Genomic DNA, 27,522 nt, shown 5'->3' on the forward strand with positions numbered 1-27,522 from the left:
CTATTTATATTTTACAATTAAAATTCACTTTAGTGTATTTGACTAAAATTTTGACCATGATAAAATCGTTGCTCTAATATCACGTGACATTAAGAAAAAAAAATGCAACCACCGCCACTTTTTCTCTAGGGTCTCTGCTTTCAGAAGGTATATGTTTTGTTGAGGGTCTTAAAGTAATCTTCAGGCCTAAAAAAAAAACAAAACAAACAAAACAAAAAGCCACACAACCGACTCTGGCGGCAAAGGGTTACATGTGTGCTACAGTAGAGGTTTTCCCCACATAATACTATTCAGTATGCACCATTTTCCAGATCTCTTTTTAAGCTCCCTTTACATACACCAAGAAAGAATAAAGCATGAAATCACTAAGCAGTTATTTAGTTGGTGACAAAAACCTGAAGAAAAAGACAACAGAAAAACATGTGAGCTGTAATTGTTAATGATTTATTTTACTCATATTACATGAGTTAGGACAAATGGCATTTTTTAATATCCATAGGATTAATAGTCATATGGAGTATGCCGAGAAAGTGCTATATTAAAAACAAAAATAAAACATTTGATCACTTTGCACAAAACAAGTAAACACAAAGCACACAAGGTATTGTAAAAATATTGCACATTTCAAAGTGTTCCACAGCTTTAGCTGGCTTGTACAAATATGTATTGCTTGAATTGCCATGGAAGCGAACTTAACTCCCTCAATGTTGAAGGGAACTGGAGTATATTATGGCAAGACTAGCGCAGAGGACTGCAAAAAAAAAAAAAAAACTTTACATCTTTACATTTAGTGTTGACAACACCTTGAAATCCTAAGCTAAAAGTGGCCTCAAAGTGTTGTAAGGGTCAAGGTAGATGTGGCCTATAACAATGGTAATTCCATTGTCAGTTATTCTCAGACTTCACTACTTGGCAAATAGCTAACCTGCAAAAAGCATGCAGGGCAGATGGTCCTGAAACTTCATGTTACTTGAACAAGTTTTAATGGACAGCTGATATATTCCATCCCAATAGATTCTCTTTATTTGAAACCTTCCATATCTTCTAGAATAGATTTAAATTTGAACATTTAGCACAGCAGCCATATGTGACATATTACCTTATGCAAGCAGCCATTAAAAAGAGTGGGAAGGTGGCTGAAATGAAGACCATAGTGCAATTTAATAGAAAATCTCCCTAAACTGTATAACTCTCAATACAGAGAACACCACAAGATATTTAAGGTATTTCAGTTTTCAATACATGCAAGTAGATTAATGCAGTCACTGGTGTACTGTATAGAACTTCAAACAGGAAATCTCCCCCACATTTACCAAACTTATGCTCCATTTTGTAAAACCAATGAATAGCAGTTAAGTCAAGGCTGCCTTGACAGAGACAGTGGGTACAGGAAAGAACAGGCATTCCTCAGACAGTGGGTGATTCAAGCTTAAATGAAAAAAATAAGCTCTGATAATCATCTGCAATGATTGTTAAGGGATCTGTAAAAGCATTTTCTTTTGTTCCTTGCATTCCTTTTAGGTTTAAGAAACTTTGCAGTCCTCACCACAATTCTTGTCTTAAAGGACATCACCAAAAAATATTGTATTGTCAGAACTGTATAGGCCAGCAATGGGCAAACTACGGCCCGGCGGACCTTTTAATCCGGCCCGGCGGACCTTTTAATCCGGCCCGGCGGAGCTAGGCTCCTGCTAGGCTCCTCTCACAGTCCGCCCTGAAGACCGGTGTAGCATGAAAATCTGTCTCCTATGAGGATCTGTCCCCCTCGACGTATCTGCGCATGTGCCGGAGATAGCCGATCGGCTGCTAATGCCTGAAACTGACACATGCGCAGATACGTCGAGGGGGACAGATCTTCATAGGAGACAGATTTTCATGCTACACCGGAACGGCGCGGGAACACGGCGAGAGGAACGCGCGGAGCAAAGGTAAGTGAATTGACACAGGGGGGACTTAATATGGGGGATGAATTAATATGGGGGATGAATTACTATGGGGGGGATGAATTACTATATGGGGGACGAATTACTATGCTTACTATGGGGGAATATTACTATACTTACTATGGATGACACATACACATCATTCATCTACTCTTGGTCCGGCCCCCGGGTCCAATATATGAACCCATTGCGGCCCTCAAGTCAAAAAGTTCGCTCACCCCTGGTATAGGCAATACATGTAAATGTACTATTCCATGTAAAAGTGTCTATTTATATGTTTCCCTTATTTACATGCAGACTAGGTGGACTAAAAAAAGTGTGTGACAAGATTTGGGAAAACCTAAACCACTGTCAGTGGCAAGCTCTAAAAGGTGACCTTTTATGTCCATGGTATACAATAAAAACCATGTTGCTGCATCTACTTAAGCCTTCCTTGGCAATGTCAGCTTATCTCAACCCATCATTTTTGTTGGTCAGCATATAAATGTGGGAAAAAAATGGCAGCGAAATAAAGAAAGTCCTATACTAAATATGAATTGTGTATGGTTATATTTGCAATTGTGGACTTTTAAATTTAAGTCTGGCATAGTTTGGGGCAGGTCTTTTAAACCCTTAAGCTTTTTAAAAAAGAAATACATGCTAAAAAAAAATCATCAACTACACAAATCAAACATGGCAACTCTTGCCAAAGTAATACCACTGACAGCCATAACATTCTCTTGTTTTGACAAGAAAAAGCCAAACTGAGAAACTGTAGTTAAAGTTTTAGGAGGCCTGTAATAAATGTAGAAAATAACTACATCTGCACTTGCACCTTAATCTCATGCTGACCATGTTTCACATGTGTGGCAGCAAGGAATGCATGCTTAATACCCACACTTCCTCCCCACATGTGACTATGGTGGCCAAGGTTTTTGCGCTGATAGCATGGTCCCAGCACAGTGACCAAACTCTTGCAGACTGCTCACCGATCTTTAATTATGATCAGGAGCCAATAGGATGTGACAGCCAATCATGTGACAGCCAATCATGTCATCAGGAAGCTTGTTCTGCCCCCTGGTGTAAAGACCCATTAGGAAATTAAGCAAAAAAAAAAAAAATGCAGAAAAGCAGCCTGAAGAAATATCGAGCTACTGGAACATACTAAATGCCACAAATTTGTTAAATTAACAAAGTGAGGAAATGTTACAACCGGTTTATCCATTTACAATTTCACACAGGTTCTTTGAAATCCTAAAATAAATTATCTGTAAGCAATGTAATTCTATAGCACCCTATTTCACAACATCTTCTGTAGATTACTGTGCATGAGCTAAGCATTTTCCTGCTATTTGCTGTATGTTCTCTTGAACTGCCCATTGGAGTACTTTTTAAATTGTAATATAAAGCTTTTATTGGTAGTTCATAGGCTCATGCGCAGCTTTGCAGAAGTAGAACTTCATGTGCAGATCACTGCCCTGAACAATCTGTGTATGTTGTAACCATATTTCCTCTTCGCTGAGTGACAGTTCTACAATGCTTGCTGGACCCCCGAAACCTCTGCTCAGTTCTTATATTGTGCCGTGGTGCATCCCCAAAGCTACCAAATGTAAACATTTTTTCCATATCTTCAAACATGTCATTAAATAAACCTCCGCTGAATGCAAAGTCATCAAAGTGACGCCTGTGCCTGCTAGAAGGATCCTGGTGGCTCCTAAAATGGTGGTTTTCAAAGTGTCTTTTTGATCTAGTGTGCTGACTCTCTCCGAAAAAGTCAAATTCTTTGAGGAGGTCTTCAAAATTGAAATTCTGGTGGAAATACTTTTCATTGCTGCCGCCGCCTCCTCCTCTTCCACCATTTGTAAAGGCATCATGGCCAAATTGGTCATACTCCTTCCGTTTATTTTCATCAGAAAGGGTCTCATATGCTGAAATGAGAAAGTAAACATTCTCAGAAAAGAAAATTTTTTTTTTTTTTTTTAAATATCCATCCATACTTTAAATGTACACGTATGCACAGATAAGGGCTCACTAGTGCTTGCTGCTGTGGGCAGTGCTGTAAAAAAGCATCGTGACCATGTCCTCCAGAAACAAAAGGTTGTGCTGAAAGCAAAATCATTATGTGTGTAAGGTGCAGTCAGTGCCGAGAACATCTAACTTCTCACCTGCCTGAAGTACTACTGCCTGCTAGGAGAAGTGGTTATACGACACCAAAATCTGGTGCAGAAGAAATCAGAATTACATAGCTGAAAATCATGTATGTGAGCCCCAAGGAGATTCAAAATAAAGTAACAGGGTTACTCATAGGATAATCTTAAAGCGGTTGTCCAGTCTCCTTAAAATAAATAAAAGTCAGCAGCTACAAAAACCAGCTGCTGACTTTTAAAAAGCAGCCACTCACCTGTCCTAGGATCCAGCGGTGTCCTCACCACAGCCATCTTCACCAGCCATCTTGTGTCCATGGAGCAGGAATCTTAAGTGCGGGCACCCAGCTGTGAGAGTTGGCAGCTTCACAGCCGGACACCCACTGCGCATTGTGAATGGTCCTGCAGTCCTCTGGGACCTGTCACGTGTCCCAGAAGACACTGGGGGGCCCAGGAGAACATCAGCTTTACAATATCCTAGGCGATCACAGTGTAAGTGAGAGTGGGTACCTCTCCCCACAGGTGCCAATCCTTAACGGGGAGTGGGGAGCAGAAGGAATTTCCCCTTTTGAGTGGAGTTCCACTTTAAGGTAAAAAGGAAGCCATCAGAACATGGAAATTGGAGATGCCAGTTCAAGGTGCATATTTCTGCATAGAAAGAGCAAATGTTTGGCACCGATGCAACTTGATAAATTGAGACTACTAGTAATCAAACAAGACAAAGGAATCCATTATGTGGTAAGAATGACCAGTTTCAGCCTCAACCTTTGGCCCTTCGTCAGTAAGGCCCAAAGGTTGGGGCTTAATATGCATTAATCTTGCCACAATTCTTTTATGTCTTGATCGATTACTAGTAACGTCTCAATTATTTTATCTCACGTAGCATTGGTGCTGGATTTTTACTCTTTTTATGATACTCAACGGTATTGTACAATATATATCCTGGCACAGACAACTAAACCTTATGCTGCATACTTGGTGCAAGGATTTGCAGCAACACAAATCCCTTTCCCCTTTGGAGATTTCTGCACACATAAAATGTTTCATCACTTCACTGGCTGCATCACATGTTCGGGGGCAGATATGCCACCAACATGACATCCTCAAAGCCTGCAACTTTAAAGCCAAGCCAGCAGTTAAAAATGTCAGAATTTTTTTTCCCAGAAAGCTTCTATTAACCACTTGCTAACCGAGCTATAGCCAAATGATGTCTACAGCACGGTTATCCAATTCTGGGAAGGCGTCATGTGACAACCTCCCAGAGCGCGCCCCCGGTGATCTCCATGAGCTCGAGGTACTACGGAACACGACACAGCAGATCACTGAGTAAATACAGTTGCTGGTTATTGGCAGCGCTTTCCTCACGCTGTCACAGCATGAGGAAAACACTACCGATAACCGGTAGCTGTCACAGAGCAGATCGGCACTGATCATCAAGGCCTGATGATCAGTGCTCTGCAGTGCCGCCCATCATTGCAGCAAAATCAGTGCCTCCTCATCAATGCCGTCTCATCACTGCCCATCACTGCTGCCTATCAGTGCAGCCTCATCAACACGCATCAGTGAAGGAGAAAAATTACCTGTTTGCAAAATTTTGTAATAGTAATAAAGACTTTTTTTAGAATTTTTTGTTTATAGCACAAAAATAAAAAACACCCAGTGGTGATTAAATACCAAACAAAAGCTCTATTTGTGTGAAAATAATTATAAAAATTTCATATGGGTACAGTTTTGCATGACCATGCAATTTTCAAAGTGCAACAGTGCTGAAAGCTGAAAATTGGCCTGGGCAGGAAGGGGGTAAAAGTGCCCCGTAGGCAAGTGGTTAAATATAGAAATTATTTCAAGTACCAAACTTACCTTCAGCTATTTCTCGAAATTTAGCCTCTGCATCAGGGCTTTTATTTTTATCAGGATGATACTTCATTGCAAGCTTGTGGAAAGCTTTCTTGATCTGTCGCTCTGAAGCATTTTTTGGGACCCCCAAAATATCATAGTAAGTCTTTTTTGCCAATATAACTTCAGATATTAATAAGATACAAACAGCAAATGTGAGCACAGATTGAGCCGAAGCCATCACTGAGGTCCCTGCAAAAGAAACAAGGTATGTCATCAACTGCATTGCTAAAGTAACGTATATTTTTGCCAAAAAAAACCCTCAACTTTCATACTTCCTGCTCACTGGAGAGCTCATCTCCAACAGGGGGGTTTGCTGGACCTGTGCAGAGAAACAACTGCTTCCACACCCAATAAGGCTTCATCTCTGCAGCATACTAACAAGGGGCAAGATTTTCCACTAAGTGGAAGAAAATAAACAAAGACTTCACAGCTTTTGTTTTGATGCACCTGGAAAGTATTTAGCTAATTTTTAACTGAAGCTCAGTTGAGCTTTAATGAAAAGAGTCACTGTCAGTTCTGTGAATGATTGCTGGAGTTATCTTTATGCACAGTAATTGGCTTTCATCACTGTCAATCATACTGACAACAAAACTATAACCTCATTGGTATCTATGGTAGACCATCTGTGTGAAGAGAACCTGTGAGGACCTTATGTGGGCTGCCATTGCTGTCCTCTTGTGAAAATGCTGGTTGCTTAGCCAGCCAACAGGTATGCCGATTAAGAATCTGACCGCATGTTCGTTCCAGTTTGTGGATTCAGAAAGGAATTCAGAAAGCACTGAAGACAAATGCAGCTGAGCAAATAACATTTCCAGAAGTAGGTCTAAAATGGCAGTCTCCATATTTCTCTCAGTACAATGCTTGCTTCAAATCCCATCTCACTTGTACAGGGGAACTGCATTGAAAGAATGAAATGAGCATTTATGTCTAAGGCAGGGGAAGTTTTATGTATCTGATGCCCCAGCAGACAACGCTCTCCAATGTTCCAGCTATGAACTATCACTTGGAGAACTCATGTCCAATGCAGAGTGATACACAATGCATTGTACTTTAGGACATCAGGGGACCTGTGTTCTCCAGAGTATAGAGAAGAGCCTGCGGGGACCGGTCCTGCATCCTGGAGGGAGTCTACGAAAGTGGACGACTTGTTAAGACAGGTACCTTTGACAAACAAGCGGTTAACCCATGCAGTACATAGGCAGCTACACTTAAGGGAGTATTTTTGTTTTTCTCCATAGTAGTTTTAACCTCTTGCCAACCTAAAGTACTAGTAAGGCAATAAAGCAGCCTCTGTCCGCTGGATCATGTACCTAGTACGTGATCCACACACCTACCGGCCTGACTGTGCTGTGATTCATTACAGCACAAGCCAATCAGCGGGTCTTGGCCAAAGATTGACCACCAGGACCCGCTGATCAGTGATTCATGGAACAGAGCTCTATGATTGTAAACAATACAGAGCTCTGTTCACCAACCAGGAATCTTGCCATTTTTTTATTCCCTGCTATGCAAGGAAAAAAAAAAAAACAAGATTCTTAGTAAAAGCTGCACATTATCACACACATTACACATTCTTAGGCAAACATTTAACCCACTGATCGTCTTAGAGGTTAACCCCTTCCTACCAGGTGTCATTAGTACAGTGAGTGCATATTAATATTGATCACTGTATTAGTGTCACTGGTGAGGTCAGTGGCAGTTAATCAGTTTTCCCCCCCAGTATCAGTGTCAGACTGCCTACCGCAGTCCCATTATAAGTTGCTTATCTCCGCCATTAGTAGTATAAAAAAAATATTCCAGAATACACCCCATAGTTTGTAAAAGCTATAACTTCAACATAAACCAATCTACACTTTTTTCTACCAAAGACATGTAGCAGAATACATTTTGGCCAAAATCGATTAAGACATTTGATTATTTATTTTTTGTATTAGATGTATTGCATAGCAGAAAATAAAAATATTTAAAAAAAAAAAAAAAATCAACCCAGCGGTGATCAAAATACCACCAAAAGAAAGCTCTATGTGTGTGGAGAAAAAAAAAAAAAACAATACAAATTTCCTTTGGGTACAGCATTGCATGACCGCACAATTGTCAAAGTAGCGCAGTGTAGAATAGCAAAACATGGCCTGGTCATGAAGGGGGTAAAACTTTCCGAAGGGCAAGTTGTTAAAGCAGACCCAAAGTTAGCTTACATATTTTATACCTATGAGATCAGAGAATCAATGTAGCGCCTTCTGCTATTACATTGATCCTGTCTTCTGGGTCCTGTGCCAAGCAGTTGCACTGCTACATAGTAACTATGTGCTATGCCATTCAGAGAACTCCTGGCCTTTTTCTCAATGAACACTAAGGGCTCCAAGACTGGAAAAGGAGACTTTGATGACACCACCCTGCCCCCTCCATCTCACCCAAACAGAATGCAAGGAATTCTCTGTATGCCAAACAAGCGACCCTCTCTGTGGTTACTGTGCAGCAGGGCATCTGCTCAGCACCAAACCTGGAAGAAATCAAAGATTATTGTTGCAGTGGTGGCTACTACAGCAATTATCTACTTCCACAGGGATCACACAGGTATAGAATATGTCTTACATTGGTCCATGTTGGATCAATGTAATTATGAAAAAATAGAATTACCTGGAATTCTGCTTTAATGGACAAGTAGGACCAAAGCTCTTTTGGCCATACTTCTCCTGTGGGTCACAGGAGTGCACTTAGATCTGCAATCCTGTGACACGTAATCAGCTGACAGCGAGCTAAAGTCCATTGTTGATGGACGTCACTGAGCTGGTCCTGACTCCGGAGAGATACTGACCTTAATGTCGGGATCCACCTAGATTCCTGACCAGCTCATCCTGTCAGCGCACAACTCTCACTCCTTCTACAGCCCAGCGCTCTGGTGAGTGCTGCAGGGGCAGAGCAGAGAGCCCGTGAGTGACAAACACCAGCTCTCTGTTCACCGAAGTTCAAGAACTGAGCAATCAGTGGTCTCTGATCACTGAGCTCTTGGTCTTAGAGGTGGCATGGGACTAATGCTGCAGCCACTTTTTTTTCCAAATGCTGAAGTTCTCTTTTAGGGCTTGTTCTCACCATCATACAAAGACGTCAGGTTTTCAGCATGCGTTCCGCAAGGGCACAACAAAATCAATTCTTCTCTATATTCCCTGTCCATACCATAACACTAGTATCACCTGCAGATTTTTTCTGTACAAGAATCAGCAATATGTAAGAGTTCGTTCACACCATACATGCATGAAAACTTACGCAGATTTAACTTGCAAAGACATCAGTTTACATGCACACTTCAATGAGTTTTATACACATTGCAGAATCCTGTGCAGAAATAAAATGTACATGTCCCACTGACCCCAACAATGGGGCATAATTCTGCCCACTGACACCAACAGTGGTGTACAACAGCTCCCAATGACCTCAATTATGGGTCATGATTCCTCCCACTCAATGACACCGATGACGGGACACAGTTGCTCCCAACAACGGGACACAGTTTAAGAGCAGGGCCCTCAATCCCCTCATGCTTTGCATTGTATTGGTATTGTTCTGTCACATGTTCTGTCCCCCTTTGTAATGTACAGCGCTGAGCAAACTATTGGCGCTTTATAAATACTGTATAATAATATTCCCACTGATGCCAGGACATTGCCTATGGCTCCCCCCTGAAGTCTGAAGGTCAGTAAAGTGTCCCTTTGTTTAGAATGTTTGGAGACCCCTTGTCTAGAAGTTCAGATGTAACCCAACAACTGATCACAAGGGATCCCATTCCAACGACGGGACACCGTTCATTCCCACTGATGCCAGGACACTTCCTATGGCCACCCCCTGAAGTCTGAAGGTCAGTAAAGTGTCCCTTTGTTTAGAATGTTTGGAGACCCCTTGTCTAGAAGTTCAGATGTAACCCAACAACTGATCACAAGGGATCCCATTCCAACGACGGGACACCGTTCATTCCCACTGATGCCAGGACACTTCCTATGGCCACCCCCTGAAGTCTGAAGGTCAGTAAAGTGTCCCTTTGTTTAGAATGTTTGGAGACCCCTTGTCTAGAAGTTCAGATGTAACCCAACAACTGATCACAAGGGATCCCATCCCAACGACGGGACACCGTTCATTCCCACTGATGCCAGGACACTTCCTATGGCCACCCCCTGAAGTCTGAAGGTCAGTAAAGTGTCCCTTTGTTTAGAATGTTTGGAGATCCCTTGTCTAGAAGTTCAGATGTAACCCAACAACTGATCACAAGGGATCCCATCCCAATGACGGGACACCGTTCATTCCCACTGATGCCAGGACACTTACTATGGCTCCCCCCTGAAGTCTGAAGGTCAGTAAAGTGTCCCTTTGTTTAGAATGTTTGGAGACCCCTTGTCTAGAAGTTCAGATGTAACCCAACAACTGATCACAAGGGATCCCATCCCAACGACGGGACACCGTTCATTCCCACTGATGCCAGGACACTTCCTATGGCCACCCCCTGAAGTCTGAAGGTCAGTAAAGTGTCCCTTTGTTTAGAATGTTTGGAGATCCCTTGTCTAGAAGTTCAGATGTAACCCAACAACATATCACAAGGGATCCCATCCAACCCAAAGCTCAGCACAGCAATGTTACTGACACCGAGATCTGCCCAGTCCTAGACACCTCAGTGCAGCCTCAGGCATGGAGAGCATGTAAATCCATGAACGCTGGAATCCTGCACACAACACACTCACCCGAGCACAAAGCCAGTAGCCCAGAGCAAAGCAAAGGCAACTCACAGAGCGATAGACCCTTGTAAAGTGCCAGCACTGAGCAAAGCATAGCCACCCCCATAAAGGCTGCCGAGCTCAATCACTTACCCAACTCCCGTACTGCCGCGGCCGCCCAACAGCTCAGGACTTATCTGCTCTGAACCCCAGTCCCGCCCACTCAGCCACCAGCTGCTCGGCTACACGACACACTACGCTATTGGCCGCTGCCTCACCACGTGACCTTAGGCGCACGTGGAAGGCTGTTGTTACTTACGGGCTGGAGGAGGGGGCGTTACTTCCGCTGACAGGACCTCGCGCTCTGGTAGAATGTTGGAGATTCCAGAAGCCGTGTGCGTCAACGGACGCGGGAAAGTCAGCTGAAAGGGAAGGGTGGGCGGAGCTATGAAGTCAAAAAGGACGCTACGGTTCAGCAGCCAATGGGTGAACAGTAGGGATACGGTTGTGACCAGTTAGGCGCCGTAAAGGCGGTTACAGTGCCGTGCTCTTCAGGCAGTGGTTTACCTGCGCTGTTAAATACTGGTCTTGACAGACATGTCTTGCACGCTATTACCTAGAGTTAAGGTGTTACCGACGTGGCTATCGGCTACGTTTAACATAGCCATGCTGCTGTTATAATATTGCCCGTATCAAAAATGGCGGCGGCAGGGCATGGTTTAGTGACAGCAGCTCCCAGGTAAGTTGCTGCTAGTGCCCGAAGCACGTCAGGTACCCGGATGCGGAAGAGCTGTGTCGGGGTTCTTTGTATAGCGTGCTCGCTGTGCCCTGAGTGACCAGGCTGGGACCCGATTGGAGTGTAGGTATGAATAGCGCCCGCATCACCTGCTCTCCTCTGTTACAGGGAATGGCTGGGCTCCAGTATACACCGAGAGCCCGGATAGTAGAAGAGTGGCATTGTAACCTCCCAGGTGGCGACGTTTATTAGAAATGGCTTGAAAAGAATTGCTAAAGTGCCCCACCACCATAGTGACCCAGAGATCACATTGCTGGTTTATGTCTGCATGCCAGCTCAGTGATCCAGCAATGCACTCGAGTCTATCTCCTTGCCTTATGATTGTTTACTGAATAGGATGAAGCTGTGCTCATTTGGGATGACCATATGTGTATGGCTCAATTCACACTTGTGCAACTTGTCATGCGACTTTAGACAAGTAGTCACATGACAAGCTGCAGCCTATTGTTAATGGTGCCTGTTTGGATCTTTGCAACTTTTAAAAGGTTCCTGCACTAATTTGATGTGACTTGAATACCAGAGAGTATAAAGTTGCATTGGAAATCGTGTGACTTTGAGTTGCATAATACCCATGAGACACGCTCACATCTATGCATTTTTGGAAATGCCTGCCCCGCCTCCTGACCAGGTCATTTTTTGCGATACGGTGCTGTTACTTTAACTGAGAATTGCGCGGATATGCAATGCTGTACATAAAGGAAATGTGTCCTTTTTTCCACAAATGTAGCTTTCAGTGGTATTTGATCACCATATTCAGTTTTTACATTTTGTGTTTTGAAGGAAAAAAAAAACTTTTCCACTATAAATCCTGGCAAATAAAAAAAAAAAAAAAAAAAGTGAAAATCACATTTCTTCATAAATATAAGCCGAAATGTATTCAGCTACAAATTTTTGGTTAAAAAAAAAATCCCAGTAAGTGAGTCTACAAACTATGGGACATATGTTGGAATTAAAAAAAAAAAAAAAAAAAAATTTATACTGGAATGGTGGTGATCAGTGACTTGTAGCAAGACTGCGATATTACAGCAGACATTTTTGCACTGACACTTTGTGGGAACCAGTGACACTAATACATTGATCACTGCTAAAAATATGCACTGATCACTGTACAAATGACACTGGTTGGGAAGGGGTTAACATCTAGGGAAGGGGTCTCAAACTTTCTAAAGAAAGGGCCAGTTTACTGTCTTTTAAACTTTAGGGGGGGGGGCGGACTGTGCCCAGTGGGAGTAAACAATTCCTGATCTTTGGTATTCGTGAGAAATAGTTGTTGCTGTTGGGAGGAATAGTGCCCCATTTTTGTTGTTAGTGGATGTAATTATGCCCCATCCTTGGTGTCAGTGGAAGAAATGGTGCCCTGTTGTTGGTGTCAGTGGCAGGAATTATGCCTCAATGGCCAGATAAACGCAAGTAAAGGGCCACATCGAGCCCCAGAGCTGCAGTTTGGAGACCACTGATCTAGGGCAATAAAAGGGTGAGCCTAGCTATGTTGAAAATAAAAAGTCTACACACCCCTGTTAAAATGTCAGGTTTCTTCTATTGTCCGAATAAAAATCCAGCAGCATTCCTGGAGGGTATGTTAAGAAAAATCTGAATATAAAAGGGGTAATCTGGTTGTAGAAGGATATTTTAATTTGTGTCTAGATCCGAATTTGGATGCGTCACCTGGTATGTTGAGAGAAGGTGGTAAGAAATTAAAATCACTGATGAAGAAATTACTACCTTAAGGTCAATTGACTGACTCTTGGAGAGTAAAACATCCAAGGGAAAGAGACTACACCTTCTTCTCTCCACTACATGGAATGTACTCGACTGGATTATATTTTGATCGAACATAGACAACTGGAGTTGCTGATTTGCTCCAATATAGAGGTCATGTCTATCTCTGATCATGCTCCTGTTACAACGAGACGTAGGGTTGGAATGAAGCAGGACAAAATAACTACTTGTAGACTAAATGCGATGCTTATACAAGATCCTGAAATAGAAAGATTAGAGCAATTTTTTGAGTTTAATGAGACCAAGGAGGTCTCCGTAGCCACAATGTGGGAGTTCCATAAGGCATAGGGGAATATTGATAGCGATAGGGGACAAAAAAAAAACGGGGGGGAAATATAAAGAGGGTGACGGAGGAGCTATATAAGTTAGAACAGTTGCAATAAAAAAATGAGAGGTTTGGACATATATCAGAAGATAATCCTTAAAAGAAAAGAACTAAAAGATCTTACAGAACAAGAGTTGAGGAAGATATTTAATAGGGTATCAAGAGAGAGATATGAGTGGGGGAATAGACCTGGAAAACTTTTAATGAGGAACTTAAAAGAAAAGAAATCCAAAAACTTTATAGATAATCAAACTAGCAAAGGGGAACTGATATATTCCACCACTGATATCGCTAACAGGTTTCAAGAATACTCTAGTAGGCTTTATGATGTGAGCCTAAGAAACCAAAAAGCAACAGAGGATGATATGAAGAAAAAAAGGCAGAAATATTTAAAGGAGATAGTTGCCAAGATTAGCAGAAGAAAAATTAGAGGCCCTAGAAAGAACTATTACCCTAGAGGAAATTAATTTGGCCTTAAATAACACAACCTCAGGAAAGAGCCCTGGTCCGGATGATTATACGGTGGGTTATTATTTTGATCCCCAAAATGTGTGGCTATATTTATTTCAGGTACTTATATATCGCCGTCAATTTATGCAGGGCTTTACATATATATTATACATTCACATCAGTCCCTGACCCTCAAGGGGTGTACAATCTAAGGTCCCTAACTTACATTCATACATACACATACTAGAGCCAATTTAGGATCTAATTAGCATGTCTTTGGAGTGTAGGAGGAAACCGGAGTACCCGGAGGAAACCCACGCAGGCACAGGGAGAACATGCAAACTCCAGGCAGGTGGTGCCGTGGCTGGGATTCGAACCAACGACCCTAGTACTGCCAGGCGGAAGTGCTAACCATTTAGCCACTGTGCTGCCCATAGGAGAAGGGATGCAAATGAGGGAGGAATCATTGCAAGCACATATAACTATTATACTCAAAGAAGGCAAGGATAGCTCACAGTGTGCTAGCTACAGACCCATATCTCTATTAACCTCTCTGGCGGTATTCCCGAGTGTAGCTCAGGTTAACTTTTAGTACCAAAAGTGGTAACCCCGAGCTACACTCAGGATTACCCTGCAGCGTTGCACTAGGATTCCCTGTTTCACTTACCTTGTTCTGCGCTCCTGCGATTTCCCCCCTGCAGCGTCCCTGGCCATCGCCTCCGGCCGATGCCGACATCCGGGTTCCAGACCCTGTGAGCGTCGGGACGTACGGGGGCCGGAACCGGCAGGATATTTAAAAATGATAAAAAAGTGACATTCACTAAATACACTGAAATCGCATTGTAAAACATTACTGTATCAACCCATTTCACATACATTTGTCCCTAGTGCTTTGTCCTGTGCCCTGCCTGCATTTTTACTGTTCTTTCTGCCTTGAAACTGAGAAAAGTCCATGGCATCCAAAAAGCGTCCCTTTATGTTAAAAGCGGTTTTAGACCAGCTAGAATACAGCGATAGTAAATCAGAACCACTTGCAGAATTGAGTGATGATTCGTAGGGAAAATGTGTCATCAGACACTGAAAACGATTTTGCGACTAAGCTCAGTAATGTGCGAACTTGGTGCTCTATTTTAAATTTCAGTGTGTTTGGTTTGATTATATTATTGAATTAAATTTATTATTATATTATAATTTATGGTTTCGTGTTTCAAATTTTGTCATACCCGGGATGTTTACTAGACTCTTGTTCGGACAGATTTCAATGAGTTATTCCTGAAAATTACAGGCCTACAATAAAAAAACAACATGCAAAAAAATGTACCACTTTGAGCACAGAAATACTAACATAATCAGACTGCTAGGGAGGTTAAACGTTGATACAAAATTGTTTGCTAAGGTGTTGGCAACTAGATTGAAGGAGCTGATGCCAGAGTGGTCTGAGATCACTGTTCCTCTTATAAAGAGAAAAGAGAGAAAATGCTGACAATATTTCTATTGATGGATACCGAGAAATCTATTGACAGGGTCAACTGGGGATTTGTGTTTTGTTACATTAGAAATTTTAGGATTAGGGCCCAAAATGTTGAAGTGGATAGGAGGGTTTTACAATGAAACAACAGTGGAGGTCAAAATCACGGATCCCTCTCCCACTCTTTTAAAATTCATAACGGTACCAGACAGGGTTGCCCACTGTCTCCATTATTTGTACTGTCACTGGAACCCGTCTTTGCAAGGGTAAGACGGTATAGATATGGAGGGAATAAAGGTAAGGGGAAGTGGAGCATACCAGGTGATATGTTATTTTATACAGTAAATCCTAGGATAACGTTGCCTAATTTAATTAGACTACTAAAACAATATGGCAAACTGTCAAATCTGAAAATAAACCCTGCAAAGTCAGAAATCTTAAATGTTAACATTCCAAAGTAAGAGCAATTGAGTCTTCAAAAAGAATTCCCATTTATGTGGAAGGAAATGGGTTACCTGGGAATAAAATTAACTTCTTCAATGAAAAGCATATACGAGGCAAATTCTATCCCCTAATTAATGAAATAAAGAGTGAGTTGGGAAGACTTTCAAAAGGAGGAGCTTCTTGGATAGGTCGTATAAATTTGGTAAATACTGTGGTAGTCCCAAAGATTCTTTAAGTTTCACATGCTCCCAATAAACTTGCCAGGGTCCTTCTAATAAAGCTGATGCTCAGCTTTATATGGGCAAATAAGAAACCAAGAATCAGTTATGATGTATTGTGTAGGGTAAAAAAGAATGAGGGACTCTGGTTGCCTAATTTTAGGAAATATTACTTAGCGGCGTTATCATGAATAGTAGACTGTACATTTTAATTCACAAGGGAAGGGTTGGGTAAATATGGAAGGAACACTAAGTAAAGTGTAGCTAGGGAAGATTGTTTGGATACCACATACAATTTGTTCATTGGATGAGAATGCTACTTCTTTAACAAAAAAAGTGTTAGGTGTGTGAGATGGAATTTATAAGCAGAAAGGATTGAAATATAACTGTTTTCACTCCTTTAGTGGGTACGGAGTACTTTCCTCCTGGAAAGGTTACAATTTCTGGCAAATGGATTAAAGATAAAAATGCACGTTTGAAGGGTATTTTGCACAAAAGGAAGTACCACACATACCAAGATTTAAAGAGAAAAAATTATTTACTTTTTATATTAGATAAGTGGTGATATGGACAAATAGGACATTTTGTTTCATTGCTCCCTCAACCACTAGGGACCTTGGAGGATATGCACCCATTTGAAAAACTGACTGTTACTACTGTTCCAAAGCAAGCCACTTCCTCCTGGGTTCTTGGAAAAATGGGAAAAGGAGTTTGGAACAGAATCGAATGAACAACAAAGGAATAAAATATTTAAATTAACACATGGGGTGACAAACATGAGCACAATAGAAATGAATTATAAATGTTTGACGAGATGGCATATCACACCATGTGTGGCACCTAGACAGCAAATGGATGTTTCACCTATTTTGTTAGAGAGGCTGTGGGAAAAACAGTACAATGGCACATATATGGTGGGATTGCCCAAAAATACAGGATTTTTGGAAAGAAATAATTAATTGTACCCAGGAAATCAGTGGGATTACTATACAAATGGACCCGTGGGCATGTCTATTTTATGTATAGCCTGTAGGTAAATGGTATAAAAACAGGATATTATATAATTTTAATCAGGGCACCTAAGGGCTTGATTCCCAAGTTCTGGCGTGGTATGGAACTACCAAGAATAAATGATTGGCTAAACAGAGTGTAAAATATTTTTAGGATGGAGAAGCTCTGTCATATGGAGGAGGATAAATTGGAAGAATTTAGGAAGACATGGAATAGGTGGTTGGTCTTTAAAACATTGAGAAGATACTCAGAATTGGTATGGAGTTTAGAGGGAAAAAGTCCGGGGGAAGACTGATGGGGAAACTTGAAAGAAGGAGAGGTTGTGAGAAGGATGGGGACATAGATATTGCTAGATAAGATGAGTAAGAATTTAATTAAGATCTGAACAGTGGTTTTTAAGATGGGAGCGGGGTGGAGGTAGGGGATAAGATGTTGTAAAAGAGCTTTTGAACCTGTGAATGTGATGTACATTGGGTTGTTATGTTTTTTATTATTTTTGTATTGGAAAACTAAAGAAATAATTAAAAAAAGTCAGGTTTCTGTGATGTAAAAAAGAGACAAAGATACATCCTTTCAAACCTTTTTCCACCTTTTTTTATTCAACTTTTTTTTTTTATTGATTTCAATGGCCGAATGGCTGTCGGCAAAATCCCTTAGCATGCCAGGTGGATGCCATATGGCGTCCTTCCGGGCATGCGCAGTTTACACGCTTGCAGAGCCACGCAGCGGCGAGATCTGTCACCGGCCATGTTCCACGGACACGGCCGATGACAGATCTGAGTACCGTTGCTGGTACCATGTGACCTGCTGTGACCAATCACTGCAGGTCACATGACAGTTGTATACAATGGATGGCTTCCTTTCATGCCATCCATTGTATACTAGTGTCTAGCTGTGAATGGTCACAGCGATCACATGCACATGTCTTGTGATTAGCTGTGGCCAAATCACAGCTAAGCACAAAAAAAAAGAAAAACCCTGAATGAATCGATGTCATTCAGGTAAATGCTTGCTTATAGCAAAGTAATTCTTTGCTATAAGCAAATTGTGTTAAAAAAAAAAAATACTGATCACTTCCCCAAAGTAGTACAATGTTACTATGGCAACATTGTACTACTTTGGTCATAGTGAAATATGAAAAAAAAATCTTACAAAAAGTAATAAAAATTAAAAATAATAAAAACAAAAAAAAAATTATATATATTTTTTTTCATACTGTCACCAGTCAGTGTCCCTGATCACCGCCATGCCAGTTAAATGATGACGCTGTACTGCACTGGTGGCAGTATGTAAAAAAAAAAAAGTGAAAATAATTTTTTCATTTTCTGAAAAATTATGACAAAGAAAATACAACTTCAAAAATCTTGCCATGCCTCTTATGAAATATGTCGGACTGTCTACTTTGCAAAAAGGGGTCATTTGGGGGATATCTGTACTGTTCTGACATTCTTGGACCTCAAGAAATTAGATTGGCTGTCAGTACTTCAGGACTGATCAATATTCAGATCTATACCATAGTTCGTGAACTCTATAACTTTCCTGCCAACTAAATAATGCATCCTAATTTGAGTTATTTTCATCAAAGACATGTAACAGAATACATCTTGGCCTAAATTTATGAAAAACAATGATTTATTTGCAAACTTTTATAACAGAAACAAAGAAAAATGTGGGTTTTTTTCAAAATGTTCGGTCTTTTTTTGTTTAGCAATAAATAAAAACCCCAGTGGTGATTAAATACCACCAAAAGAAAGCTCTAGTTGTATGAAGAAAATGATAAAATTTTAGTTTGGGTACAGTGTTGTATGACCGCGCAATTGTCATTCAAAGTGTGAGAGCACTGAAACCTGAAAAATGGCCTGGGTGGGAAGGGGGTAAAAGTGCCCGGTATGGAAATGGTTAACAAGGTAGAAAAGAACATCCATAGGTTCACAGTAGTGCATGAACATACAAAAAACTGTATCAATGATACAACCCAATATCCAGTTAAGGCAGTATGAACCAGAGGGGGGAGGGAGATGGAGGGAGGGAGAACTGGGGAGGAGAGGGGTGGGGGAGGGAGAGAAAAACTATTATAACTGATGGATTCAGAATATTTGAAAATACCAGTCAAAGTAGTTAGGATAGTCTGGTATATTTGTCAGTTGTACTCCAAAAAAGGTAAATGCCATCAAATTTCAACTGTGCACTTAGGGTGAAGTGCCCACATATGCCAGGATTTGTAAAATTTGTTGTATGATAAGTTAGACCAGGAGAATCTTCTCTCCATATCACATTGGAGATTTAGGTTGACGACCCCTCTTGGCAGAGATGGGGATAGAGAGGTTTTCCGTAGACTAGTTATATTATTCTTGGCTGCGTACAATAGGCGTATAATAATAATTCCAAGATCTGGAGAGAACCTGTCGATCCCTATGTGTAAGAGCGCCAAGTCTGGGGTAGGTAATATTACCATACCAGCAATTTCTGATGTTAATTTGAATATGCTGTTCTAAAACGATCTGATAGATTTGCAGGATCAAATAATATGGTATAAGGAGCCTATTTCTCCGCATTGTCTCCAGCATTGTGGAGATGTATTCAGGTAGATTCTGGTTAGTCTATATGGTGTTAGGTACCATTGATGTAATAGTTTAATGTAGGATTCCCAGTGCGTGGCATAGTGGGAGGCTTTATATGTGGTGGTAAAGGCTCTCTTCCATGCTTGGTCTGGGAAGTTTTGGGAGAAGAGAGTTTTCCAGTTGGTTACACTGTTCAACAAATTTTTATTTTTTGCCAGTTTTGGAAACAAAAGGATCCATTTCTTAATGAATTTCACATTCTGAGTTCAAATATAACAATGAAATTTGTCAATTGGCTCTAGTTTTTCTGTAAACGGAAAGTTTTCTACTATAGGCATAATGACTACATAATGCACAATAATTATATAGATAGATGTCTTTCCACAAATATAAAGCAAGTGATATTGACTACATAACAAAGCCTAAATGGCATAATATATTGCATAGGATTACCAAGAAAAATTATAGCCATAAGCTAAGTTGAATCATTTTAATACTTAGGATTCTCACTAGTTTTGTCTTCAGTTTGTGTCGGTTTTGCTTCTCTTGGCTTTTCTCTTGTATTCGAGGAAAGGGCTATCTCTTACAACTGCACGTGACTACACGCTTCAGGTTCTTCCTCGCTTGACTCAACCACGAAGGATTCTGGTGCTTTAGGAATTGGTAGCCCCTCTCCATGAGGAACTGGACGTATTGCCGATGGAATATTTGGATAGTGCAGAGATAACTTTTTCTTCTTATTTAGCCCTTTTACAATTGGAGGCACCATACAAAAGTAACAATTACTAACATGATGTGTTGGCTCTCTCCAAATCATTGGCACAGCGAAAGGCATAGATGCCTTTTTTCCATTCAACCATTGCTCCAGTGCCGTCCCACAAGAATTGCAGCATATATGTGGTGCCCAGCTCTTGTCCTGGTCTCCTATCTTGCAGCCAAAATACAAGTTGTAGGCTTTCTTAATCATTCCTGTTATCCTCCTTTTTTGTGAGATAAAAGTTATTTCACCGCAGATATAGCAGAAATTATCTGCTTTATTCACACAAGTTCGAGGCATTACTGAGTAGCCTATAGAAGCATAAAACGAAATGTAAAGACGCTGTCGAACTACAATCAGCTACAGATACTGCAGCTTTTATGCAGTGAAGTGATGCAATTAAAGGCTAATATTGCATCATCTCAGTATACATGCAATTTTCTATTGGTCACCAGTATCAATTGCGCAATATGCAGCTGAAGTTGCATCATAATTTTGAATGGCTTACATCATTAGAAGGGTGAATATATCATGGAAACTAGAGCCAATCAACATTTTTTAGGGTCATTTTCGTTTTCAGCACCCCAAAATTATGTAAGATTAGCTAATTTTATGCCCAAAACTTTTTACCTGTTGAACAGTGTTATTGATGTAGTTTAAAAATTGTTTCACATCTAAAATGAGTGAATAGAATAGTGAGATGCCTTTGCCTGGGTAGTTAGATCTATTTAGGAAATGAAGAGCTGGGGCAGCGGGTGTAGTGGTACATGTGATATTGGATTTTAGACAGTGTGATATACGGAAATATGTAAATTCGTCTTTCGATGTTAGTGGATACTTTTGTTGCAGTTGATGAAAGGTGGTTAATTTGTGAGAAGTGAAAAGATTGGAAAGGAGGGTTATTTCTAGTTGTTCCCAGGGTGTTAGGTTTATATCTGGAATTAGAAGGGCGAGAATTCTGAGAGGAATATGAATCTTATTAGACTTGGGTAGTGAATAGGATAATAGTATGGACCAAGCATCTAGAGAAGCTTTGATGGATGGGTGTGTAGTCGCTAGAAGTTTAGAAGCCTATAAGAGGAGGTGCAATTGTGGTGTGGCAGGGTGGAACCATTGGGTTTCTAAAATTGACCAGTTTTTTTGTGTAGACGGGTGCCACCAAAAGTATGTCTGATCTAGTAGGGAGGCTAGGTAGTATGTATGTAAATAAGGGAGGTTTGTTCCCCCTTTGTTGTAAGGGTATATGAGTAAGTTATTGGAGCATCTAGGTCTCTTGGATTCCCACAGAAATTCGGAGAAATGTCTTTGAGCTTTATGGAAGAAGTTCATGGGTACGGGTATAGGAAGAGTTCTAAAAATGTATAAAATTTTAGGGAGGATAATCATTTTTAAGGTTGTGATGCGGCCTATTTTGGACAAGCCAAATGTTCGAAGCGATGATATATCTCTGGTGAGATTGTGGAGGAGAGTCTTATGGTTGTGATTTGTATGGTTGGGAAGGGCAAGAGGTCAGGTTAATTCCAAGGTCTGGGATCAAATTTTTCACCCAAATATAGGGTAGTTCTTTAGATAGGCGGAGTTGAGTTTTTTTTGGTGTGTATAGATTAAGAATTAAGGATTTGGATTCATTGAGTTTGTAGTATGATATATTAGAGTATTGCGTTAGTAATTCCCTTATTTTATGTAGAGATTTGGCTGGATTTGTTACCATAAGGATGACATCGTTGGCCAATAAGCTTATTTTGTGTTCAGCATCATGGATTGTTATTCCTGTTATAAGAGGGTCTTGTCTTATTTTTGCTGCAAGCTGTTCTATTAGCAATGCGAAAATTAGGGGAGATGGGGACATCCCTGTCTAGTTCCGTTGAAGATATCGAATGGGCGTGATAGTGTACCATATGTTAGTACTCTGGCTGACGGTGCAGAGTATAGAGACATTATTGCTGATTGTAATCGCCCTGTGATGCCAAATTTCTGTAAGACTGTTTGGATAAATCCCCAATGGACTTGGTCAAATACCTTCTCTGCATCAAGAGAGAAGAGCAGAGAAGGCATTTGATGGTTTTGGAGGTGGTGTAGTAATGAGATTAGGCGCCTAGTGGCGTCTGGGGCTTGTCGGCCTGGTATGAAACCCACCTGATCGGGGTGGATCAGTGTAGGTAGGATTGGGAGTAATCTGTGAACTATAAGTTTGGCAAAAAGTTTACGTCTGTATTAATGAGAGATATGGGTCTGTAGTTTTGAACCTTTTGGGGGTCTTTTTCTGGTTTCAGAATAGTCGTTATGGTGGATTGTAACATCTCTTTGGGTACGGAGGCCTTGGACGCTGCCTTGTTAGTGTAGTCAGGTGGGAGGAGAATATGTTAGCAAATTTGTTTTTAATATTCGTTGGTGAAACCATCACTGCCTGGAGATTTTTTTTTAAGAGGTAGGGAGAAAATTACTAATTCTATTTAAGACGTGGTAAATGGGTCTGAGATGTCTTGAAGTTGTTTTTCTGATAGGGTCGGGAGATTAAGTGGTTGCAAGAAGGCTTTTATGTCTTCCTGGGATGGTTGGGAAGTGTCATGATCAAATTTGAGATTATAAAGATTTTCATAGAAGTCTGCAAAGGAGTTTGCTATATCTACTGGACTGGTTAGAGGTTTATTGGAATTGGGGTGTTGGAATGATCGAATTTTAGTTTTGATCCCCTGTTGTTTAACTGATCTAGCTAAGAGTGATGTTGCCTTATTGTTTAGAGAATAGTAAATGGCCTTTTACCTTTTTTACATTCAAGTCATAATTATAGAGAAGAAAGGATGGGAGTTTCTCCCGTTCTCTAAGGAGGTCATCTGAATTCTGTTGTGATGGTTTTTGTTTGTTTAAGTTCTCCTTTGTTCTTATAGATTCCAGAAGATCTTCAATCTGACGTCTTCTTCTGGAAGACACTTGGGATGATATTTTGATGAGGACTCCTCACATATAGGCCTTGTATGTGGCCCACAGTGTGCCAATGGATGTTTCAGGGTTAATGTTAGTCTCAAAGAAGGTCATGAGTTTCTGTTATGGTCTTCTTATGATTGGGATCTGTGAGGAGTATGGAATTGAGCCTCCATGGAACATTTGAGTATGTTTTTATTGTGGAAATTCAAAGCAATGCTAATTGGTGCATGATCTGACCAGGTTATGGAACCTATCGTGGAGGAGATAATGCGTTGTAGGGTCCATTTGTCTGTAAGGAAGAAGTCTATTCTAGCGTAAGACAATTGTGATGGAGAATAATAGGAGTAGTCTCTCTGAGAGCCGTGTTGGCATCTGCAGATGTCATAAAGATCATTTTCATGTAGGAGTTGGTTAAGGCTTTGTTTTGAAGATCTTTTGGCTGAGGTTGTGTCTATTTGGACATTTCCCACAATATTGAAGTCTCATGATTAGTTGTCCTTGTTTCATTGAATCAACTTTGGATATCAGTAGTTTGAAGAAGTTGATTTACTTTAGGTTTCGGCCATATACATTAACCAAAGTAACTGGCGTATCTTGAATCAGGCCCACCAGAATATGAAAGCACCCACTGGGATCTGCATATGCTTTGGAAAGTAGGAATTCAAGGGAGTCTTTTAAAGCTGCCATTACTCCATTTCTTTTTTTTTATGGTGAGATGCTAGGAATTTTGTTGAGAAATTTTTGAGAATACATGTTGGTGTTTTGGATAGTGCAAAGTTAGTCTCTTGTACAAAGACGACGGCAGTGTTGTGCGTTGCAATTTCTTTATTCAAGAAAGATCTCTTAAAAGGGGAGTTGAGTCCTCTGGCATTAATTGAAAGGATATTAATCATTTGAGTGACGTTTGAGTGAGAAGTTGTTGTAGGTGTGGGAATGCCTGTAGTTGCAAAAGTGTTTCAAGGCGTAGTTAAGGCATTTTGTTTGTTGAGTCATGGTACTGATGAGTGAAGAGATGGATGGAGCTGAGTGGTCTATTAAGGGTAGAAGATCCATGGAAGGCATTAGTAGGTAAGGTTGTTGCTGAATATTGTAAACAGTGAGCAGGTTTAGTTTGGAGTGCTAATGACTAGAAAAAGTTAACAAATGAACAGATAGTTAATAACCGCTTGCAAAAAAGGCAAGAAACATGGGTAGTTAAAAAAACTACTGTCAAACCGGGGCATCTGTTAACATTTCGTTATCCGGAGGTATTTCCGGGTAACAGCTCGGTGAGAGCGGCTGTCATTTATAAAGAGAGGAGGGGAGGATGAGATAACAGATCTAGTTCTCTGCAGTTGTGAAGTCATAAGGGATAGGTTGGGGTTCCGACTGTTGCATAGAGAATCTTCAGGTCCAATCTCCTTCCATTTGTTGGAGTTGGCGTTGACTGGATTTTGATCGGTGGTCAGTTTGATTGGTGGTCAGCGACTGGGAGTATATTCCGCTTCTTAAGTAGGTTTATGCCATTGTCTAGGCCTCTGCTGACAAAGGTTCTTCCCTGGTGTTTGAGGAGTTTGGTAGGGAAACCCCATTGGTAGGCAATTTCATGATTTCTCAAGGCTTTGGTGATAGTTTTCAGCTTTTTCCAGGTGATGAGGGTTTCTTTGGATAGGTCAGCATAGAGTTTAATATCCGTATATGGAGCGTGAAGCGTCGTGGAATTTTTAGCCGCTATCATGAGCTTTTCTTTGATTTGGCAAAAGTGGACCCTGATTAGGGTGTCCCACGGTGTTGAAGCTGGTAGGAATATTGGTTTTGGAATTCTATGTACTCTATCAATGGCTGCCTCTGTGGGGGTGATAGATGGTATTAGAAGTTTGATGAGTTGTTGTATATATGATTGGAGAGAGTCATTAGTGACCGTTTCTAGAATCCCATGGATTTTTAAATTATTGCGTCTTGAGTGGTCCTCTAGATCTCCTATTTTAGTTTTAAGCGTGTTCATTTCTGATTCTTTGTCAGCGTAAGCATCTACTACCGTATTGTGTGCTGTGAACATGGTGGACCTCTGATTTTCAATGTGATACAGCCGGTTAGCATGGTCGGTGATGGCGTTAGAGAAGGGAGATGCTGCGTTTGTTATATCGCTGTGCAGTGTTTGCCACAGGGAAAGTAGCTTATTTTTCATCACAAATTCAGAGACTGGTTGGTCAGAGGCTGGAAATTCCTCAATTGCGGATTGGATTTGTAGTATAGGAGTTATTGGTATGATTGAGGAGTAGGGATCACTTGAATGGGGGTTTTCAATTCTGGGTCTAGATTTAGCAGGGCTTCTTGAAGAGGGTGAGAGTGGAGGGGAAGACTCACCAGGGTCCCCATCATATAGTGGTATTCGCAGTCTGGAGTGTGGGAGCTGGATTCTGCAGGATGGCTGGAGCAGCTGTGCAGGGATGAGCCGGCGCCATCTTGGCAGCGTGTGTCCGGGAAGAAGTCTGTGAGGCGCTGGGGTATCGCTGGGGACTTCCGTCTCCTCGGCATGGTACTGGAGGTTGCTGGGGGGGATTTCCCCTAGTTTTTTTTAGCCAGGGTCCCGTCAGTCGGGCTGGATGCCACTTTACATGCAGAGTGACAGCGGAACTCAGTTACGGAGCGACCATTTTGGATCGCGGCCGCGTATGTGCCCCCAACGTTTTCCACCTTTTAATGTAACCTATAAACTGTACAACTCAGTTGAACAGCAAACAAATCTTTTAGGTGGAAGGAAGTAAAAATAAAAAAACTAAAATAATATGGTTGCATAAGTGTGCACACCTTAAACTAATACTTTGTTGAAGCACCTTTTGATGAAGTCACGGGACAGTGACGGAACGCGTGGGTCTGTTCGTGGAGCGTGGTGATGGTCGCCGCCATTTTGGTACACCCTGGAAATATAAACCGATATCAATACATGTGTTTGAGGCCTGATTTCAACTGATGTGATGTATTCATTTGTTCATTTGGCATTTCTCCATTTAAGTTTTTGCTTAAAAATTACTACACTATGGGAGTGCTCTCTCTTTTTCTTTGGGTTGCATCTGAGCTGGCTGATGTTCCTGTGAAAGGATTGCCAGTTTCAACACTACTGAAATCATTATGGTTCTACAGATTCCTGTGATCGGTGTGATTCTATCATCTTGGATATCTAATAAGGGCCCTGGGAGTGTGAGGCCTGAAAGCTGTGTGATCCCCTTTGGATCTTGGTGAGGAGGCATTTTAGCTGGTGATGGATTTATCATTCATTTCACCCAGTTGCTTTGTTCGTTTGTAGTTGGCGTTCTATTTATTTCATGCCGAATTGATGATCACTTATGTTTATTTTGATTGTCACTCATTATTTGTTATATGGCACGTTGCTTTAATTCATTTTGTGTGCTTATTGACGCACGTTTATTTCCACTGTGCGTTTTTCACTGGCATCAATTCTGATTATAAGGTGCATTTTTAGTTTCATGCACCTTGTATGCACAGTGTTTTTTTGTGCCATTTTCTTTTAGGACGTCCTATTATGTTGAATACATAATTTATGTTCACTTGTTTATTGTGCACAATGCTTTCATCACAATCCACATTGCACTTAATTTGGTCTGGTTTCAGGCCTTTACATTTTTATGTATTATTTATTATGCATTTATAGTTTAATGAACCTTGTATGATTAGTTTTGCACATAATTTTGCTATTTGATTTTGGCACAGTTTTCTTTGGTGTTTTTTGTCCACGTTTATTTAGGGCGTGTTAGTCCTATTATGCTGAATACATTATTTATGTTCACTTGGTGGCTATTGTTCATGTTGTATTTCATCACAATCTATATTGCACTTAGTTTGGTCTGGGTTCAGGCCTGTACATTTTTATGTATAATTTATGTTAACTTGCTGATTACTCACGTTGTCTTTGTCACAGTTCATACTGCACCTAATTAGGTTTGGATTCAGGCCTTTTTACTTGTCACCTGTTTTGGGGTTATTTTTTCTGTCTCCCCACTCTTCGAATTATTGTGTCCTTAGTACTATTGATATCAGCGCAACATCATTTTATTTGTTTTGTTCACTGTGGATATGGTTTTCTTTTGATGTGATATGTTTGCGCCAAACATATCTTTTGGAA

At 40.9% G+C, this 27,522-nt stretch overlaps 2 protein-coding genes across 6 annotated transcripts in view; one reads left to right on the forward strand and one right to left on the reverse strand.

The window, feature by feature from the left end:
• Positions 1–423: 423 nt before the first annotated feature.
• DNAJB9 (DnaJ heat shock protein family (Hsp40) member B9) lies at positions 424–11,035 on the reverse strand. 3 transcript variants are annotated; one of them, XM_089673962.1, is made up of 3 exons: positions 10,985–11,035; positions 5,927–6,154; positions 424–3,850 (listed from the first exon to the last, which is right to left on the reverse strand). In XM_089673962.1, the coding sequence occupies exons 2-3, from the start codon at positions 6,141–6,143 to the stop codon at positions 3,393–3,395; spliced, it is 675 nt and encodes a 224-aa protein (XP_089530088.1). In that variant the 5' UTR covers positions 6,144–6,154; positions 10,985–11,035; the 3' UTR covers positions 424–3,392. The 3 variants fall into 3 exon arrangements, with proteins under 3 accessions (XP_089530088.1, XP_089530087.1, XP_089530086.1); XM_089673961.1 differs by lacking the exon at positions 10,985–11,035 and adding an exon at positions 10,819–10,913; XM_089673960.1 differs by lacking the exon at positions 10,985–11,035 and adding an exon at positions 10,693–10,782.
• A 155-nt stretch (positions 11,036–11,190) lies between these two features.
• THAP5 (THAP domain containing 5) overlaps positions 11,191–27,522 on the forward strand; it is a 28,951-nt gene continuing 12,619 nt past the window's right edge. Inside the window, exon 1 of one of the 3 annotated variants that reach the window (XM_089673965.1) lies at positions 11,191–11,404. The gene's annotated coding sequence lies outside the window, so the exon portion shown is untranslated. Of the gene's footprint in view, positions 11,529–27,522 lie in introns of all 3 variants that reach the window. The other 2 variants (XM_089673963.1, XM_089673964.1) reach the window with 2 other exon arrangements.

This window comes from Staurois parvus, unplaced genomic scaffold (assembly GCF_062004578.1).
Source record: "Staurois parvus isolate SC_StPar_1 unplaced genomic scaffold, SC_StPar_1.0 ptg000147l, whole genome shotgun sequence".
Taxonomy (NCBI): Eukaryota; Metazoa; Chordata; class Amphibia; order Anura; family Ranidae; genus Staurois; species Staurois parvus.